The sequence below is a fragment of the Solea solea genome, chromosome 16, assembly GCF_958295425.1.
Source record: "Solea solea chromosome 16, fSolSol10.1, whole genome shotgun sequence".
In the NCBI taxonomy this organism is placed as follows: domain Eukaryota; kingdom Metazoa; phylum Chordata; class Actinopteri; order Pleuronectiformes; family Soleidae; genus Solea; species Solea solea.
This window is the reverse complement of record NC_081149.1, coordinates 25,322,455-25,343,903: the sequence shown is the minus strand read 5'-3', so window position 1 is coordinate 25,343,903 and position 21,449 is coordinate 25,322,455. Positions and strand designations below refer to the sequence as shown.

At 45.2% G+C, this 21,449-nt stretch overlaps 1 protein-coding gene across 7 annotated transcripts; it reads right to left on the bottom strand.

Moving 5' to 3' along the window:
* Nucleotides 1–1,256: 1,256 nt before the first annotated feature.
* Nucleotides 1,257–20,413, bottom strand: LOC131475726 (caskin-2-like). Of its 7 annotated transcripts, none has more exons than XM_058654023.1 (22): nt 20,082–20,413; nt 18,022–18,234; nt 15,094–15,145; nt 13,199–13,296; nt 12,966–13,111; nt 11,074–11,169; nt 10,457–10,587; nt 9,893–10,001; nt 9,693–9,801; nt 9,460–9,554; nt 9,228–9,345; nt 8,827–9,000; nt 7,155–7,229; nt 6,204–6,331; nt 6,033–6,078; nt 5,859–5,929; nt 5,657–5,767; nt 5,435–5,536; nt 5,225–5,363; nt 3,505–5,127; nt 3,017–3,365; nt 1,257–2,429 (listed from the first exon to the last, which is right to left on the bottom strand). In XM_058654023.1, exons 2-22 carry the CDS (start codon nt 18,113–18,115, stop codon nt 2,333–2,335), a joined length of 3,963 nt encoding a protein of 1,320 aa, XP_058510006.1. In that variant the 5' UTR covers nt 18,116–18,234; nt 20,082–20,413; the 3' UTR covers nt 1,257–2,332. The 7 variants fall into 7 exon arrangements, with proteins under 7 accessions (XP_058510006.1, XP_058510001.1, XP_058510000.1 ...); XM_058654018.1 differs by having other exon boundaries at nt 3,017–3,368; nt 20,082–20,411; XM_058654017.1 differs by having other exon boundaries at nt 1,257–2,432; nt 20,082–20,411.
* Nucleotides 20,414–21,449: the final 1,036 nt, after the last annotated feature.

Here is a 21,449-nt window from a genome sequence, read left to right as displayed (position 1 = left end):
ATTGATGGTCACTGAACAAACATGACTAAAATACAGAAGAGTGAACTGTGTCTACACAGACACACCTGACAACATTTGACATTCTGAACACATTTTTTAAAAAGTGACACAAAAACTTACATGTCGTTTTCCCTGAGTCACTCAGTGAACTGTGTAAGTAAAGAAGATTATTGATCAGTGAGGATCAATGATGTGATCACAGATCAGACACAGACATGTGGTGATTGTAGTGTTTACTCCCACACCAAACCTCATCGAGAAAATCAGTGATTTTAACATCAAACACTAGTAGATTTTGGAACTGTAAGTAGATTTTGGAACTGTAAGTAGATTTTTAAACTCTAAATAGATTTTGAAACTGTAAGTAGATTTTTAAACTTTAAATAGATTTTGGAACTGTTAGTAGATTTTGGAACTGTAAGTAGATGTTGGAACTGTAAGTAGATTTTGGAAGTGTAAGTAGATTTTTAAACTTTAAATAGATTTCGGAACTGTAAGTAGATTTTGGAACTTTAAGTAGATTTTGGAACTTTAAGTAGATTTTGGAACTGTAAGTAGATTTTGGAACTTTAAGTAGATTTTGGAACTGTAAGTAGATGTTGGAACTTTAAGTAGATTTTGGAACTGTAAGTAGATTTTTAAACTTTAAGTAGATGTTGGAACTTTAAGTAGATTTTGGAACTGTAAGTAGATTTTGGAACTTTAAGTAGATTTTGGAACTGTAAGTAGATGTTGGAACTTTAAGTAGATTTTGGAACTGTAAGTAGATTTTGGAACTTTAAGCAGATTTTGGAACTGTAAGTAGATTTTTAAACTTTAAATAGATTTTGGAACTTTAAGTAGATTTTGGAACTGTAAGTAGATGTTGGAACTTTAAGTAGATTTTGGAACTGTAAGTAGATTTTGGAACTTTAAGTAGATTTTGGAACTGTAAGTAGATTTTTAAACTTTAAGTAGATTTTGGAACTTTAAGTAGATTTTGGAACTGTAAGTAGATTTTAGAACTTTGAGTAGATTTTGAAACTTTAAGTAGATTTTGGAACTTTAAGTAGATTTTGGAACTTTAAGTAGATTTTGGAACTGTAAGAAGATTTCTAAGTCTTTTTTAACTTTGATCTACTGTTGGACATTGTTGCTTTGACATCATGCTCATGACTCTTCAGTGTCGACACTCTCTGACCAATCAGAAACCTTCAGTCTGATGACGTCACATGTTCGTTTCGGCTTTGATGGAGGAGAAAGAAACACGAGTAGAGTGGAGTTAAAACTGTTTAGTGGAAAATGTGTCTGTACATCATACACACTTCAGAAAACACTGAACTGGCCCTTTAACACACTGATTATTCTCCTTCAACGCCCCTTGCTGTCTAGCAGTGAAAACACGCAGATTTTCATCAGATTTGACGCGGAATAAAAAAAGGATCTCACTTTATGTTTTTTTTTTCAAAGCAGCGTTTGGTGATGCGTTCGGGTGCAGCGGGGTTTTCCTGAGACTCAGAGGTGAAAGGGTGCGAAGCAGAGGTCACATGATCACAGGAGCTTTGTTCATGTTTTCTAAATGATGTGAAAACATCTGTACAGAGACCTCTCACATACAATATACACATTTAGATACATATAAATACTTTATTTTTCTTCTAAAAGGAATATATAAAAACAGATTTATGTAAATCACTGACTTCTCTTCCCTTTGTTTATGAATGGTCTGTAGAAAACACTGGGTTATATAAAATAGAGTTTTTAATGTCATAAATGAAGAAGAAGAAAACATGGATTCTGGTGTTTCAGGGGAGGGGCTTTGACCAAATGACTGACAGGAGGGGGCGGGGTGTATTTGTCACAATATTCTAGCGGTATTTGTAGAAATCAACTTTAAACTCACAGATCATAGATTTTCAGTGAAAAACAAGAATCTTAAAACAGATCATTAGAAACCATGGAGTCCTGGAATGACTGGAACCAAACGGCTCCCCCTTGTGGCACTTTGACATAAATGGACAGGACTGTATGCTGGCGAGATGGACGACATTTTTTCTGTTCGCGATAACAGAAATTCACCGCTGCGGACTAAATCTGAGCGGATTTTCTCGTTCCAGTGTTTAACGCGATCGTCCTCACACTGCGACGATGATATATATATATTTATATGTATATACAGTATATATATATACTGCATAATACAGTACATACATATATATAGAGTACATATATACTGCATAATACATTATATATACATATATATATATATGTATATATGTATATATATATATACATATAGAGTATATATATACTGCATAAGACATGCAGGACAGAGGGTGCAGGAGACATTTTTTCAGTCCAACATGGCGTCCAGCTGATCGGCCAAGTCGTCAAACATGTTGCCGATGTCGTCCAGGATTGTTCCTGCTGATTTCACTGGGTTTGTTCTGCTGCTGTGAAAAGACACAAAAACACAAAATAAATCTATCTGTGATCTCTGATCTGTGATCTGTGATCTATGATCTGTGATCTGTGATCTGCGATCTGTGATCTATGATCTGTGATCTGTGATCTATGATCTGTGATCTGTGATCTCTGATCTGTGATCTGCGATCTGCGATCTGTGATCTGTGATCTGTGAGCTGTGATCTATGATCTATGATCTGTGATCTGTGATCTATGATCTATGATCTGTGATCTGTGATCTATGATCTATGATCTGTGATCTGTGATCTATGATCTGTGATCTGTGATCTGTGAGCTGTGATCTATGATCTGTGATCTGTGATCTATGATATGTGATCTGTGATCTGTGACCTATGATCTGTGATTGTCACGTGTAATCAAATCATAAGTATGTTATAATCTCATATTACACATGATCAAACAGAACAAACTACAGCTGGTTAATCCCAGTATTCTAGGCTCTGCGGTGACACCCTGTGGCAAAACTGCGCTAATACCAGGAATAAGCAAATGAACATGTAGTGATTTGATCAGAACAAGGACCGGTTCTCATGAACTAAACTAGTCTCACCTGTCTTCACGGTCCTCCAGGGTCAGTTCACGTTCAACAGCCTTCAACGCGGCTTCCAGATACGTGCTGGTCTGATCCAGTCTCTGCTGAACCACCTCAGTTCCAAAGGACGACTCTGGGACAAGACCTGGACCAGCCACACACATCTGAGTCCTCACTGCTGTCAGGCACGGACTCTGAGGGGACGCATATGGAACTGGAGCCACACCTGGATCTGGACCTGGACCTGGAGCCGGAGCCGGAGCCGGAGTCGGACCTGGAGCTGGACGTCCATGTACCAGAGAAGACTGAGAAGCAAAGGCTACACTTTGAACTACACTGACGGTCACAGTTGGAGAGGACAGTCCAGCTGCTGAGGAAACAGACAAGACCACAGGTAAGACACATTTAATCATCAGGTTCCAGGTCCATCACCATGAGATGACCATGTTTTGAACTAGAACTTTGATCTGTTTTCATGTCCTGTTTCTCAGGTGGGTTTTTCTTACCTTGAGCCAGAAGACTCTGACGCACAGGTTTTGGGGCAATGGCAGGAGGTTTCGGGGAGAGGGGAGGTTTGATGGGGGACCCTGTGGCTGGACTGGCAGACCTCTCTGGACCAGCTTCACTGATCCTCAGACTGACCTCTTCCTGACGCTGGGACAGAGGCTGGTTACTATCAGACTGACACCTGGAAGCCCCTGGCTCTTCCTGCTCCTTGTCTTTAGGTTTGTGTCGACGCTTCACCGTGTCAGACTCCTTCAGGTTAAACTCGGGTACGTCTTGGGGGGTCTTGGATGCTGTGTTGTCTGGAGGCTCCAGCACAGCCTCAGCCCGGGGCGGCCCCGGAGCTTTGGGCCTCTGTTTGATGGTCAGGTTTCCCTCCTCTGCAAAAGGAATGCACTCGCTGGAGCTGTTCTGAGGGGACGAGGAGCCCTCCAGTGGGTTCCCTTCCTCCTCCGTGTCAGACTTCACCCCTCGGTCCAGCTCAGTGCTGGTGTGTGTGTGAATGCATTCACTCTGCACCCTCCTCCTCACACCTGCACACGCTCCAGGTTCCTGCCCTGCAGAGGTCAGGGAGGGCGAAGGCGGCTCCTGGTCTGGATCAGGTCCTGGTGTTTGGTTGATCTCTTCCAGGCTTCCCTCCAGAGAAGCAGCAATGCTTCTAACACTCCCTGGACTGTCGGTCACCAATGTTGTGCTGCTGTTGCTCAGCTCCACACTGGTGCTGCCGCTTACTGAACTCAGTCTCTTTGGCGGGGGGGGAGGGGGACCTTTCTTCCTGGCGCGCACGGCAAAAGACTGACTGCGTCCCACACTGCCACTCTTTTCAGGACTCGACTGCAATCGAGCCAGGTGGCTGCGACCTGGCTTGCGGGTCAAGGTTGCGTAGGACGGCAGAGTTCCTGAGGGAACGGCACAATCTTCGTCATCGTCATCATCATCGGGCTCACCGTCCGACAGAGCGTAGCGGGTCATGCTCTGGGTGCGCTTCTTTGGCGGCGTCAGGGACTTGGTGTGGGATGAGCGGAGCTCGGTGGAGCCGCAGTGAGAATGAAGGTAGGAGAAACCCTTCAGTGCTGGGGAACCATGAGGGGAGGGGCCACAAGATCCAGACAGTTTGGGCTTAGCCGGTATAGCCGGGTACTTGAACACAGTGGCTGTGCCCAGCGGCACCTGCTTGGGCAGCGGCCTCTGGTCCCAGCCCTCAGGAAGGTTCCTCTCTCTGACAGGGCTGTGGTGCAGGTTCTCCTGGGACCAGCTGTGGGGGGTGACGGAGGCTGTCGGAGGGTCCTGGGAGCGGCCGGAGCCTCTTGAGCGAGTGTCAATGCTCTCCTGGCTCTGGGACATTCCCACTGCGTTCTTGATGGCCAAACCCTCCTCACAGCCTCCATAGTGGCTGGACATGGCTGCCTGTAGCTCGGTGCTCAGCTCGCTGTCCTGGAAGGTCAACATCCTTGGGGTGTGAGGGGAGGAGCATTCACCTGCAGGGTCTGCGGGCTCAATGGTGACTAGGTGGAGGCCTCTGGGGCCTTTGCGTCGCAGCGTGTCTTGGCCTGACTCTGCCTGGAGGATCGACCTCTGGATGTCACACAACTTCCTCACTGCCAGCATCAGCTTCTTCTGGTGACCTGCACAGAAAACCCAACCAGTCAGACCACAGTGAAACCACACACACACACACACACACACACACACACACATTAGAACCTGAGGTGTCCTCCTCACCCAGCTTCATGATGCCGATCTCCTGCAGGTCCTCCCACGTCAGGTCTTTGACGATGCTGATGGAGTCGTAGCCGTTCTCAGAGAGTTTCTTGTGGTACTGGAGGAGTCCAATGGCACTGAGCCACTCGCCCAGGTCCGACTGTGAGAGAGAAGACAGCGTTACCTCGGCTGCTGTCACAGGTTTGGCAGCTGTGTGTTCTGCAGTCTTACTGGGATGTATTCAGGCAGCCACTCTGGGATGTTCAGGTTGTTGATCTCCATGGATATTTTCTTGCGGTGTCCTGGTTTAGTCACTCCGATGGCTGTCAGGTCCTGAGAAACATAGCACGTCACATGAGGCTGCCGCGTATAAGAATAATAATAATGATAATAATAATAATAAGAATAATAATAAGAAGAAGAATCAGCCCTGTGATAAACGCTGTGTTTTACCTCAGGCGTCATCCTGCTGATGGTCGGGACGTCGTACCCGGCGCTGACAAAGTTTCCCGTGTACTGATCCAACTGGAAGTCGCTCAGCCACTGAAAGATGGCGTCTGCGTCCTGAAGAAGATACAATGAGACACAGTGAGACACAGTGAGAGACAGTGAGACACAATGAGACATAGTGATTGGACGGTGTGGGGACACTTACCTTTCCGTCCAGCAGCTGCTGAGGACGGACAAACTCCGTAGGATTCTGCAGCTGTTTCCGTGGTGTCCCGCCTATAGTGACATCACAGGAGGTCACATGACACCACAATCACATTCTTTATTATTGTTTTTTTTTTTTTGTGGGTTAATTTCATGTTTATTAATAAGAAAGAACCTGCAGGAGGATCAGACTGTCCACACTCAGCAGCAGGGGGCGCCGTCTGCAGCACAACAACACACAACAATCAACACTGTGACATCACTGATGGTGACACACATTACAACACACACACACACATATTTACAAAGACTTTGAGTGTAAATGTAACCTGCTGGGTTTGTTTACCCTGCTGGTGTTGTCATGGTGACCGGGGTGTTGCTGGACGCCGTTGGCCGTGATGTTGCTCTCGGTGCTCTGTCCACTCCCGGCGCTACGAGTGCTGCCCACGCTGCCCACACTGTTCCTGTCACCTGCTGCAGACACGACAGCAAACACAGTGAGTGATGGACGCAGCTGCAGGAGCTGCAGGAGCTGCAGGAGCACGGCTGCAGGAGCTGCAGGAGCTGCAGGAGCGCGGCTGCAGGCAGAGGTTTAATCACACTCAGGGGGGCGGAGCATTGAGTGTTTGTGACCGTGAATGAGTTGCAGGTGATTTAACGCAGAGCTTTGCTGTGGCAGCGCTGAGCACGTGAGCCTGAAGCAGACCATGAAGGGCATCTGGACCTGACGTGAGACGCCATGTGACACGAGACGCCACTAGGGAGACAGAGGTTGGCAGCATGTTGGTGGCGTGTTGGTGGCGTGTTGACGGCGTGTTGGTGGGGTGTTGACGGCGTGTTGGTGGCGTGTTGACGGCGTGTTGGTGGGGTGTTGACGGCGTGTTGGTGGCGTGTTTAAAGTGTGTTGGTTGCTAGTTGTTGGTGTGTTGACAGTATGTTGGTGGCGTGTTGACAGTGTGTTGGTGGCGAGTTGACGGCGTGTTGGTGGCGTGTTGACGGCGTGTTGGTGGCGTGTTGACGGCGTGTTGGTGGCGTGTTGGTGGGGTGTTGACGGCGTGTTGGTGGCATGTTTAAAGTGTTTTGGTTGCTAGTTGGTGGTGTGTTGACAGTGTGTTGGTGGCGTGTTGACAGTCTGTTGGTGGCGTGTTGACAGTGTGTTGGTGGTGCGTTGACAGTGTGTTGGCGGAGCGTTGACAGTGTGTTGGTGGCGTGTTGACAGTGTGTTGGTGGCGTGTTGGTCCTGATGCAGAGCGCTTAGCGAGGCAGAAGAAGCTGCAGTCGGTCTGAGGACTCTTACCATGACACAAGTCCCTGAGGACCCAGATGTCCTGGAAGGGACACGCGGACGCAGACAGGTGGCTCGGAGACAAACCTATCAGACACAAACACTGAGTTCTGTCAGGGGGGCGGGGCTGACTGACAGGGTGCGGGGCTTTATGAGTGTTATCTACTCCATGATTATTGACATTTCACCATGGTTCAGGTTTAAAAAAACCTCAATTCATTTCCTGCTGTTTTTTGTTCTGTACACGTGCAAAGGGTAACGACTTCCTGTTTGGAAAACTTTAAATAATATTATTATTATTATTATTATTATCATCATTTTTCTTTATTTAACCAGGTAAAAAACTCATTGAGATTTAAAACTTTATTTTATAATAATAACTGGTACAGTTGTTAAGAGTGATATCACACCCAGAGAAGGGGCGGGGCATGGTACGAGTTCAAAAGGGAAACTTATGCGGTAACGGGGACAATGAAAGAGCGATATTTTTTTACCATAGGTGACGGAAAAGAAGAAGAAGAAGAAGAAGAAGGTGGATTTACTTTGTAGCGAACATGTTTCCCCGCAGCCTGCCGTGTCCTCCCATCCTCACTTCCACAAACACTTCCACGGCATCACACACGCAACATAAAAGTTTAACTTTTTTCTCTTCATGAGAGTAAGCAGAGCGATATCGGCATTCTCACTGTAGTAACACACACAAACACACAAACACACACACACGAACGCGACCAAATAAAACAGCAGTTGTACAGCATGACAGGATATGTGTCATCACTCCCGCGCAAAAAAAACATTAATAATAATGATTTATTTTATACCCCCTAGTGGTCAAGGGGCCCTAAGCAGCTGCTTAGTTCGCTTATGCCTTGGACTCTGTGGCAAAAAATCAAATATTCTTACGTTGAAGCTTAAAATGTATGTAACCATTGGTTAATAATAATAAATTTGTCTCATACCTACTGTTACTGACTATTGTTCTCTGTGTAAGTAATATCACTTGATCAAGCCTATTCTAACATTTCACACTACAAAATAAGTCATTAAAGTATGTATGACTTATTTGCTGATATCGTATCGGATCAATATCGGCCAATACTCAAGGCTGCAATATCGGTATCGTATCGGAAGTGAAAAAGTTGTATCGGGACATCCCTAGAGAAGACAGTGACGCCAACGTCATTCTGGTTAACACTCTCTGGTTAACTCAGGTTAACTCAGGTTAACACTGATGAATGTTACGTGGTGTGTAGACGAGCAGATAAACAATCACTCAAATGTTTGTCTCATTTTCCAAAAACGATCCATGTGAAGTGACAGCTGCACTTCTGAACAGTGCCACTGGGAGGCGCAGTTCTACCATTAAAGGCGCAGTGACACGTCCACTCAATCTCTCGCTCTGCAGAGCCAGTGAGCTTCTCTTCCTGTCATGTGTTTATTTATCTCCATAAACAATACACAAGGTTTTTAAAGGGATATTTCAGTTAGTCTGTGTTGACTGCACTGTGAGCGCCCCCTGCTGCTCAGTCCCACACTAACTCAGGAAGACTGAAAACTGTGGAACTGAGTGTTAATGAAGACAACATTCAGAAGCGATGACGTTTGACACATTGTGAGTTTGTGCGACGTCCACTCCGTGTGTGTGTGTGTGTGTGTGTGTGTGTGTGTGCGTGCGTGTGTATACCTGTGCAGGTAAAGAGGCCATTGGTTAGCGGCAAAACCGCATGTGTGGGCGGAGCATACAGAGTGTAGGAGTCGTCGGTCTGTGGGGAGGAGCTGAGGCTGGAGGAGAGGGGGGCTCTGGACAGCAGCTGCTGGCGCTGGGCGGGCAGAGAGGCGTGCCGGGAGAGAGTGCCCCCTACAGGGTGAGACGGGGAGGGGTGGGGGTGGGAGGGGGTGTGGTTATCAAGCTGAAGGTTAGAGGTGAAGGTCAGTCATTATGTGGATTGAATGGAGAGACGGAGCAAGAACTTGAGGGGGAGGAGTCAGCATGGGATGGTCCTGAAGCAGGCGGGGTTAGTTTTGTCAGAACTGTTACATCACTTCCTGTGTGACGACGTCAGACTCTGGCTCCACGTGACTCACCATTTCTTCTGCTGATGACCTCCACGATGGACGGAGGGAAGAAGCCCACGCGGTCCGTTCCCCTCGGGTTGTCGTGGATGTGGCCTTTCCAACGTCCGTCCACGTGCTGCTCCAACACCTGCGGGACGGAGACAGGTCAGCGGGGGGTGGACGAAGGAAGACGGACGAGGACAAACGAGGACAAAGGACAGAATCACAACCAGGGCGTGTGCAGCGGTGAGGGCGGTCTCACCGTGATGATGTCACCGGCCCGGATGTTGAGCGCAGTGGGATCGTGAAGGTTCCAGTAATCCTTCAGAGCCCGGACCTGCAGGACCCCTGTCGCATCTGTGGACCAGGAGACATGAGGACTGAGATCCAGACACACACAGATCACACACACGCACACGCACACGCACACACACACGCACACGCACACACACGCACACACACACACACACACACACACACACACACAGACTGGACCTCGGAGAAGCTGCTTGATGTCCTTGCTAGCGTGTGACGTGGTGAACTGGTTGACGATGTCCAGCGCCGTCTGGTTGTAGGTGTTTCGTATGTTGACGTCCACGCCGGCCTGCGACACACGTTACATGTGTTCTACTTTCTGTCATTTTCTGTCTTAATAAAATCACATGTGTGCGCTCAGTGTCGTGTTGTTCACTCACGTCCAGCAGCAGTCGCACCACTTCTGTTTTTCCATACAGAGCCGCTTCGTGCAGAGCCGTGCCGGACTTTGTGGTTCTGTTGATGTCGATGCCGGCCTTCAGCAGCAGCCTGCGGTCACATGACACACAGTCACATGACCCACAGTCACATGACACACAGCTGTTAATGTCCTGTTCACGGTCATTGCTATGAGCAATGATATGGTTAATTGTCCGTGTCTCACCGTATGATGTCTTTATGTCTCAACGTATGATGTCTTTATGTCTCAACGTATGATGTCTTTATGTCTCACTGAGGTCTTTATGTCTCACCATATGATGTCTTTTTGTCTCACTGATGTCTTTATGTCTCACCATATGATGTCTTTTTGTCTCACTGATGTCTATATGTCTCACCGTATGATGTCTTTTTGTCTCGCTGATGTCTATATGTCTCACCTTATGATGTCTTTTTGTCTCACTGATGTCTATATGTCTCACCGTATGATGTCTTCATGTCTCACTGAGGTCTTCATGTCTCACCGTATGATGTCTTCATGTCTCACTGAGGTCTTCATGTCTCACCGTATGATGTCTTTATGTCCGTTGCGGGCGGCGAGGTGCAGCGGCGTGGTGAAGGCGGAGTCTGTGGGCTCCTTCCTCTCTCCCTCTAACAGCGCCACCACCATGTTACTGCTCAGCAACAGCTGGGTCACCTGACAGGAAGAGGAGGAGCAAGAGGAGGACAAAGAGGCAGAGAAAAAAGTCATCAGTTGATTATTGACCAGTGTTAGCTGTTAGCTAACTGCTACAAGCTAATAACTTTCTACTACAAGCTTATTGCTAATTGCTGAAAGCTAACTGCTACAATTGTATTGCTAACTGCTATTAACCTATTTCTAACTGCTACAAGTTTATTGCTAACTGCTATGAGCCTATTGCTAACTGCTACAAGCTTATTACTAACTGCTACAAAACAGCTAACTGTTACAAGTGTATTGCTAACTGCTTTGCTATATTGCTAACAGCTAACTGTTACAAGCGTATTGCCCACTGCTACAAAACAGACAGCTTACAGCTACGAGCTAACAGCTACCTGACAAAAACAATCAGAGGCAAAAACAAACTAAGCACACTTTTAACACACAGTTTAAAAATAAAATGTATCAGTGTGGGCGGAACCTGAACACAGGGACGCTCACCTTGACGCGTCCAAACTCACAGGCCAGGTCCAGAGGAGTCTTCTTAGCTTTGTTGACCAGACAAGGATTAGACTGATGCTGCAGCAACATCTCTGACTGAAGACAACACAGCAAGCTTTAAGTCTGCAATAACCACGACTTGTACAACATCTGCAACATCTACAACATCTGCAACATCTGCATTATCTACGACATCTGTGACATCTGCGACATCTATGACACTTCTACAACATCTACGACATCTGCGACTTCTACAACATCTACGATATCTACGACATGTACAACATCGACGACATCTGCGACATCTACAACATCTGTGACATCTTTGACTTCTACAACATCTACGACATCTGCGACATCTACAACATCTGTGACATCTGCGACTTCTACAACATCTACGATATCTACAACATCAACGATATCTACGACATCTGTGACATCTGCGACATCTACAACATCTACGACATCTGCGACATCTACGATATCTACGACATTTGTGGCATCTACGATATCTACGACATCTGTGACATCTATGACATCTATTAAATCTACGACATCTGCGACATCTGTGACATCAAGGATATCTACAACATCTGTGACATCAACGACATCTGTGACATCTACGACATCTGTGACATCTACGATATCTACGACATCTGTGACATCTACGATATCTACGACATCTGTGACATCTACGACATCTGGGACATCTACAACATCTGTGACATCTGCGGCATCTGCGATATCTACGACATCTGTGACTTCTACAACATCTACGACATCTGTGACATCTATGACATCTGCGACATCTACGATATCTACGACATCTGCGACATCTACGATATCTACGACATCTGTGACATCTATGACATCTGTGACATCTACGATATCTACGACATCTGCGACATCTACGATATCTACGACATCTGTGACATCTATGACATCTACGAAATCTACGACATCTGCGACATCTACAACATCTGTGACATCTTTGACTTCTACAACATCTACGACATCTGCGACATCTACAACATCTGTGACATCTGCGACTTCTACAACATCTACGATATCTACAACATCAACGATATCTACGACATCTGTGACATCTGCGACATTTACAACATCTACGATATCTACGACATTTGTGACATCTACGATATCTATGACATCTGTGACATCTATGACATCTATTAAATCTACGACATCTGCGACATCAAGGATATCTACGACATCTGTGACATCTACGACATCTGTGACATCTACGATATCTACGACATCTGTGACATCTACGATATCTACGACATCTGTGACATCTACGACATCTGCGACATCTACAACATCTGTGACATCTGCGGCATCTGCGACATCTGTGACATCTACGATATCTACAACATCTGTGACTTCTACAACATCTACGACATCTACAACATCTGTGACATCTATGACATCTGTGACATCTACGATATCTACGACATCTGCGACATCTACGATATCTACGACATCTGTGACATCTGTGACATCTACGATATCTACGACATCTGTGACATCTATGACATCTACGACATCTGCGACATCTGTGACATCTACGATATCTACGACATCTGTGACATCTACGACATCTGTGACTTCTACAACATCTACGACGTCTACAACATCTGCGACATCTACAACATCTACGACTTCAACATCTACAACATCTGCGTCACATATTCATGTCAAATCAGTGAATTTAACATCACACACGCACACACACACTGCTGCCTCCATCACTACGTCTTATTTTGTCACTTCAGTGTTTGAAATCCAACGTTCAGATTGACCTCAGTGACACAAAGTGACCACACGAGGCAGCGGAGGAGCAGCAGTGAGCTAAAGTGACTGAATGAACTCACCACTTCATAGTGTCCGTACTGAGCAGCCAGGTGCAGCGGGATGTGTCCGTCCATGGAGACGCCGTTGACGGCCGCGCCGCAGCGGAGCAGCATCAGCACAGACTGAGCTTTTCCCTGCCAGGCTGCGTAATGCAGCGGACGCATGCCTGCACCGGTCACATGACAGGTCACATGACAGGTCACATCAACGTCAGTTCACTGTGTGTGTGTGTGTGTGTGAGTGAGTGACTAACCATTGCTGTCCTTGATGTCCACTGAGGCCTGAGCCTCCAGCAGAGAAGACAACAGCTCTGTGGTTCCTGTGAGAGCAGCATGATGGAGAGCTGAGAACCTGAGGGACAGACAGAGACAGACAGACAGACAGATAGACACAGAGACAGACAGACAGAGAGAGGGACAGAGACAGATAGAGAGAGATTTGATTTTTAAACTCCTTCATTTGCTCAAAAACGTAAACAATAACAAAATCAGTTGTGTTCTGCACTCAAACTCAAAAATGAATTTTCCATCACTCACAGAACACGACACATCGTTCACTCTCCATATTTTAAAAAACTCTTCTATGTTTTTTTTTTTTTTTTATGAGTGGAAAAAAAGCAAAATCAGTTCTTTTTCTGGTTTTTAACATTCAAACGTAAATTCACTGAGAATCAACATCGAGAGAGTTTTCCACTTTATTGTTCCTCGAAACATAAATTGCCAGTTTTGCTTGGCCAAGTAAAAAGTTCATCAGGAAACACACACACACACACACACACACAGGCTTTGGTGTGGGAGAGTGAGTGGTTTACAGACGTCACAGTGAGATAAAGACGTGATCATGTGACGTAGACACAGTAGACTTAAAGTCACCTAGATTTTAATCGTTTTTTGTTTTCACTGACCAGCAGGGGGCGCTCACAGCACAGTCAGCTCTGACTGTGTTGGTGCTTCATAAAACCACGCCTTCAAAAAGCTTGAACTGTCCCTTTAAATAGGTCGTTGGAAAAATGAAAACAATTCCTCTGAACCCTTTAAAAAAAAAAAAAGCTCTTTAATGGACTTTTGTGCTGCTTCATATCAGTGAAGTTGAGATGAAAGCGTGGTGGAGCTGCACAGAGGAAGTGGAGCCACAGGCTGTTTTCTCCTCTGCTCCTTCTTCCTTTCTCTTGCTGTTGCGTAACGTGAGCGCTGTGATTCATGCTCACAGCTGAGGCCACTGACACACACACACACACACACACACACACTGACATTAACTCCATCTGAACTCACAAATCTGCACAAATCTAATGCTTTAACATGGGAGTGAATGAGAGGTTTGAGAGGAAAACAACACACAGGGTTAGACGACATGTAGAAACTGTCTGTGTGGGTTTGAAAATGTGAGCTGGAGAAGAGTTGTGTCAATACACACGTCCAACAAAAAGTACAAAACTTAAACTGTGATGGTTTGAAAAGCGTAATATGTATCAAAACTTTGACTCAGGTGAGAAAAGTCTCAAGTCTTGTGATCCTTTTAAAGTTTCAACCACGTCTCTACGTTAAAGTACGACGACACTGTGACGCTCCGAACTGGGTGGGTTGTGAACTGCGTTTCCTATTCATGTGTATGGGGAAATTCTTGTTCTGATTTTTGTCGCCATGGTTACTCATATTTACACCACTGTATTTTAACGTTTCATTGAACTGGTTCTTGGTTTAAAAAGTTTGAAATCTCTAAATCCAGCAGCGACATAAATGCTGGTATCAGCGAGTCATTCCAGCTCCCATTGCCATGGAAACGCAGCCCAACAGTGAGCACAGGGTTTCACAGGGACACAGGCAGGGGCCTCTCTCACTCTCACACACACACACACACACACACACACACACACACACACGCATGATGAACAAGCGTCTGCACCAACAAATGTCATCATGTTCAAACTTCAACTTTCTCTACATGTAGTCAAATGACGAGCTGCAACTGACCATTCATCCATTCATCATTTTCTCCGTTAATCGAGTTCTAGTTTGGTCCATAAAATACGGATCAGTGTTTGTTTCAGTGACTTCTTTGTGATATTGATTTTTCAGCTTCTTAAATGTGAATATTTTCTACTTTCTGTCATTTTCAACTCACTCACTCACTCACTCACTCACTCACCCGTCTGAGTCCTGGTAGTTGACGTTCAGTTTCTTTGTGGAGCCCAGCAACTCTGAAAAACACAAACACAGAGTGTTAACTGTGGACGTGAGGACATGTGGACATGTGTTCATGTCATGACCGCTGCCGTCCGTCTGTCACGTCGATCACTTGTCTTTTCTCTCATTGAAAACTGATTTTCTGTGTTTATCTATTTAAGTGTTTATCTATTTAAGTGTTTATCTATTTAAGTGTTTATGTCAATGTGAGACAGAGTTTGTGAACCACTCCCACTCCCACACCAAACCTCACAGAGAGAATCAGTAAATTTCACATCGCACACTCTGCTGCTGCCTCATCAATAAGTTCAAATGTCTGATTTTGTCAGTGACACAAAGTGACCACACGAGGCAGCAGAGGACCAGCAGCTCGTGTGAGGCTTGGTGTGGGAGAGTGAGTGGTTTACAAACTTCACTTTCAGAGACCAGCCAACATTTCCTTCCTTTCTTCCTTCTTTGCTTCCTTCCTTCCTCAGCTGTAGTGTGCTGTGAAGGTCATCCTCACATTTGTTCAGGAGGAGAGGGGCGGGGCCAGGCGGATGTCCACAGGAATGCAGGGACAGATCATAGTCTCAAAAATCTGTCGCACGCACAAAAAATCTTCAGACTAAAATTATCCGACCGCTGCGAGAATCCAAACTATGATTACAAGTCTGCTCGCACGCACCACACTCCAAACACAGCTGAGTGCCCCGTGTCTAAATATACACAGGGACCTGGATCTGGTTCAGAGAGGACCAGAAGAGACCAGAAGAACATTACAATGTGATCATTGTGTAAAAAAAAAAAATTAAATATGTTAGCGTTGTCAGTGACTGTGGCCACGCCCACACAGAACGCTGTAGTACATATGCCAGCACTGTAGGCGGAGCTGTAACGACAGATGGAACAAGCAGCTCTGTTGGCCTCTGCTGGTCATATTGACAAGTGTAGAAACACACAAAGACACACAAGCGCACAGTCAGACACACACACAGACACACTTTAACCATAACAAGTGTTAGCTTCTTCAAAGTGATGTTAACAGCAGCAACCATGATCAAAGTGATGCTAACCGTAGCGACCATGATCAAAGTGATGCTAACGGTAAGCAACCATGATCGCAGTGATGCTAACAATAGCGACCATGAACAAAGTGAAGCTAACAGTGATGCTAACAGTAGTGCCAGTCAGCAACAGCAGAGACTGTTAGCGTTTGCTTGTTTTCACGTGTGATAAAGGTGAATGTGTTTCGACATGTATGGACTGTTTGGCGCTGACCAATGAAGAAGCAGCACTCAGGACCCGCCCCCTGTTCAAGTCTCCTTCAGATGTGTGTGAGAGTCGACTCAGACATGAACCTTATCTGTGTTCCTGCCAGTCACATGACCCGGTCACATGACGGAGGGTGTGGGTCTGAGCTCACATCCTCGAGAACAATGTGTGTTGAGCTGTTTGTTGTTTTTAGTCAGAAACAGGAAAACAACCCAGACCACGCCCCCTCACTTAAAGGGATAATTCAGGGTTTTTTTTTTTAAGGTTTGGTTGTGTGAAGTACTGACACATCATCACTGTGAGCTCCCCCTGCTGCTGAGAACCAGAAACAAATCTATGTCACATGACCACGTCTTTATCTCAGTGTGAGACAGACGTCTGTAAACCGCTCACTCTCCCACACCAAACCTCAGAGAGGGGACACAGGAGCTGCTGGTCCTCTGCTGCCTCGTGTGGTCACTTTGTGTCACTGAGTTCAGTCTAAATTAAATATTATAGAAGCCGAATTTTACAAAATAAGACATTTGAACTTAGTGATGGAGGCAGCAGTGGATCAACAACTCCTGTGTGTGTGTGTGTGTGTGACGTTAAAATCACTGGTTTTCTCTATGAGGTTTGGTGTGTGAGAGTGTGTGTGTGTGTGTGTGTGTGTGTGAGAGAGTGAGTGGTTTACAAACTTCACTAAAATGTCAGAAAATGTTGAAAAATGTCGATCAGCGTTTGTTAAACATGGTAATGATGATGTTTTGATTAGATTTTCTCTGTTTTATGGAGCAAAGAAATTCACACTTTGAGAAAAACACTCAAAGTGTGAATTTATTTGATATTCTTTATATTATCAATGAGATACTGTCTCTCTCTCTCTCTGTGTCTGTCTGTCTCTCTCTGTGTGTCTGTCTCTCTCTCTCTGTCTGTCTCTCTCTCTGTCTGTCTCTCTCTCTCTCTCTGTCTCTTTCTTTCTTTGTTGTTGGGAGGAAAACGTCAGGAAAGCGTTGAGCGGGTTCTGTTTCACTGGAGTCAAATTCCAGCCTCAGAGACGACGACCAAGGTATTTCCATGAGGTCCACATACCAACATGATGACATCATCATCACACACACACACAGGGTTCTGTTTGGTGTCCTAATGAAACCTTTAACACACCAACAAACACAGAGGCACCGCGCCCCCTCCTCACTGTACAGTGGTACGTTCTGAGGGTTCTGTAGGTTCTGAGGATTCTGTAGGTTCTGTAGGTTATGTAGGTTATGTAGGTTCTGAGGGTTCTGTAGGTTCTGAGGATTCTGAGGGTTCTGAGGGTTCTGAGGGTTCTGTAGGTTCTGAGGGTTCTGTAGGTTCTGTAGGTTCTGAGGATTCTGGTGGTTCTGTAGGTTCTGAGGATTCTGAGGGTTCTGTAGGTTCTGAGGGTTCTGAGGGTTCTGAGGGTTCTGAGGATTCTGTAGATTCTGAGGGTTCTGTAGGTTCTGTAGGTTCTGTAGGTTCTGGGTGGAAGTGTCTGCGACCGTGGCCGTGTGGAAACCTGTTTCTGGAGTGTGAATGAATCTCTGAACTTGTTCCAGTCCTGACCTACACTGTGAGCGCCCCCTGCTGCTGAGAACCAGAGACATGTGAGTGTGGAACCTGTGGTAGAACTTACTGTTCCTGCTGCTCTTCAGTCTGGACAGCAGCTTCTGTGTGGACAGCAGGTCTCCGCTCTTCACCGCCTGCAGCAGCTCCTGCTCCTTCCCCATGCTCCGCCTTCTTCCCACCTGGACTTATTCAAATCCCACTTCCTCCTCAGAGCGCCATGAAGATGCCGGGCCGTCCTCAGCGGAGAGTCCCTGCCTCCTCGTTTGGACGGACAGACCAACTGTGGAAATGACAATAACAATAATAATAATAATTAAAATGTGACATATTTCATCTGGCCACGCCCACTTGTCCCCAATTTAAAACTGGGCATGTTGCTATAGTTACAAGTTTAGAACCGATTTCTGCTGCTGCGATATATTTTTCTACAGAGTTCCTTTTACTTTAATAAAATGAATGAAAAAAATGTATCTAAAATAAATAATAAATAATAAACTAAACCATTATATCGTGAATATCATCAACAGTGTTTGTCTGTGGGAGAAAGTAGAAAACGTTGTAAGTGTTGTAAATAATGGTTGACTGTTCATTTCGTAAAGAATTATGGAGAAAGAGTTCACGTGAATATTAATAATGTTTTGATGTTGTCGTGAACACAAACACAGACCAGAATATTAACATCGATTTCATTTCATCAGATGCAGGGAAAACACAGGATATCGGCGTCATACGTCGTTTATCGGCCGCAGACAAACATCAGTCGATGTCTCGACGCGTGACGACCTCCTAACTCGTCTTTTATTTGATTTCTTTCCAGATGAACGCGCTTCAATATTTCGTCCACTAAAATATGCGTCACATCCTACGAGTCCTGTCCATCTGTGGATCCACCTTTCTTCCTTTTATGGACATTTAATTCAAAGGTGTCTCTTTAATACTGAAGTCACTGCGCTCCTCTCTGAAGCCGATGTCAGGTTTTGTCTGTGTTTCCTGGTCACGTTACATAAGCAGCCACAGTTACTGCTGTCAGTCCCACTCACACCAACCCCGTCCCCGTCACTATCCCCATCCTCGTCCCCGTCCCCATCCTCGTCCTCGTCCTCGTCCTCCCTCAGGCCTTTCCTTATTCTCGCTGCATTCATGACGAGAGGAACAAAGCTCATAAATCAGGCCGTGACTCTGCAGAGTCAGTCAAGTGGAAAGGAACAAACCCTTTTATGGCTCACAAACAAGAATCTCTTGACATTTATGACTCCAGAGTGAAGTTAGTGGTGCATGATGAAGTGTGATTTGAAAAATACTCTGGTACTGAGAGGATTTATGAGGTTTGACTCAGAGTAGAGTGCCACCAGTGTGGCATTTTAGGAAATGACACCAATACAAACCAATATAAACAAGCAGATGTGGTTTTTTCTGTTTCTTGATATTTTATCTGAGATGAAAACCGTTTGTGGAGGAAAATAAAGCAGATTAAATACATTTAAAAAATACAGATATTAAATACACATTACATTTTCTATAAATGTTTATTACAAGAAATAATAAAATGAATGCAGTTGATTTAATGTAAGGGACACATCAAACGTTAAGACAATGTTTTAAATAACGTGTAGGTCTCGAGAAACCAGTCTCCATTTAAAAAAAGTTCAATTTAACATTTCCATGATAATTTACAACATTAAACAAAACGATAAAGTCGTGAATTGAGATAATCCGGCGATAGTGACACTGTCTCCGAAGATCGGGTTCAAATTAAACACAAATAGCACACAAGGAAGAAGCGCGATGGAAGATTTCTCACTGGAAATATCTTCAATTACACGCAGGTTAGCGGTCACTGTGCCCCACGTCTAAATCACAACTTCACTCACGTTACACGATGTCTGTGACGTCAATAAAATCCGCCGCATTTCGTATCTTTTCCCGTCTCAATAATAAGTAGTTTTTTTAGTTGAGGAACTTGATTTAGAAACAAGCGACGGAAGAAAGTGATTTTTCGCGGCCGGAGTCTGGCATGTAAACACAGGGCAGACGACCTTTAAGCTGAGGTCAGTAAACGCACCTCACGTCACGCAAACATCACGCAAACATCACAGGTGGAACAAAATTAACTTGTTTTAAACTCACTTTTCTTCGTCGTCTCTTCCGGAACTTTCAAACCGCTGCACGTTAACGGACCACGGTGGCAGTTTGTGCCGAAGCTGGCGGAGAATTCCCAGCGTCGATATTCCAGGAAAATCCACTTTCTTGGAATGTTTTCGTATTCGAGGACGGTTTCGTTATTTCCGGAAGCGTTAGCTCGTAGATTCCTCTCGGCGCAGAGCGAACACGCACTTCTTTATTAGTATTTTTTCGGACTTAAACACTTTTTTTCCCTTTGACTCCTCCTGTATTTCTCTCCGCGCCGTGAATGCCACATTCATGTCGCTGGATTCTCCAGAATGCCGAGGTGCCGTGAACGCAACACAAAACATCCGGTGGATACTATCAAAATAAAAGCCTTTCACTGGACAGTTAAAACTTGTATTTTTCTTCTTCTGTTCAAGACTTTTGTGTAAAACTGCGGATGAAGTTTTTAGTAAAAGCTCAGAGACCACAGAGTGTTAGCACAGGGCCGAGGGCGCCCCCTGCTGCTGAAACACACCAGAGACAGAGTCTTTATCTCAGTGTGAGACAGACGTTTGTAAACCACACACACACACACACCAAACCTCAGAGAGAAAACCATCACCAAGTTCAAATGTGTTATTTTGTCACTTGAGTGTTTTAAATCCTTTGTTCAGATTGACCTCAGTGACACAAAGTGACCACACGAGGCAGCAGAGGACCAGCAGCTCCTGTGTCCCAGCAGCTAAAATCACAGATTTTCTCTGTGGGCTTTGGTGTGGGAGAGTGAGTGGTTTACAAACTTCTGTGTAACAATGAGATAGAGATGTTATTAGACCAGTCTTTAGTCGAAGTCTCAGCAGCAGGGGGCGCTCACAGTGCAGTCAACTCTGACTAAACCTGCACTCTCCCCTTTTTATGGGATTTTTAAAGACCTCATTTATCAAGACTCAGTTTAATATTTTTTTTACATTTGATGATGTGATATAGATGATGTTTGTTTGTTTGTTTGTTTGTTTGTTAGTTTGTTAGTTAGTTAGTTTTTTGTTAGTTAGTTTGTTAGTTAGTTTTTTGTTAGTTAGTTTGTTAGTTAGTTAGTTAGTTAGTTAGTTTGTTAGTTAGTTAGTTCTCTTTCTTATAACCAGGTGTAAACTCAGGCTCCTCCTGAAAACATTGCACATGTAGTTTGTCTTTGGATTGACAGCTGAGGAACAGAGCTCCGCCTCCTCGGCACTCAGCTTTCACGACTCCTCCCTCTGGTACAGCATGCTGTTCCCACGGTGGTGCAGCGCCTCCCACAGGTGGCTCTCCATCCGCAGGTCGTGGTTGGCAAAGAACCTGAGAGGTTTTTACGTGGAGTCGTAGAAATGATCAGAGAAGTGTTACTGG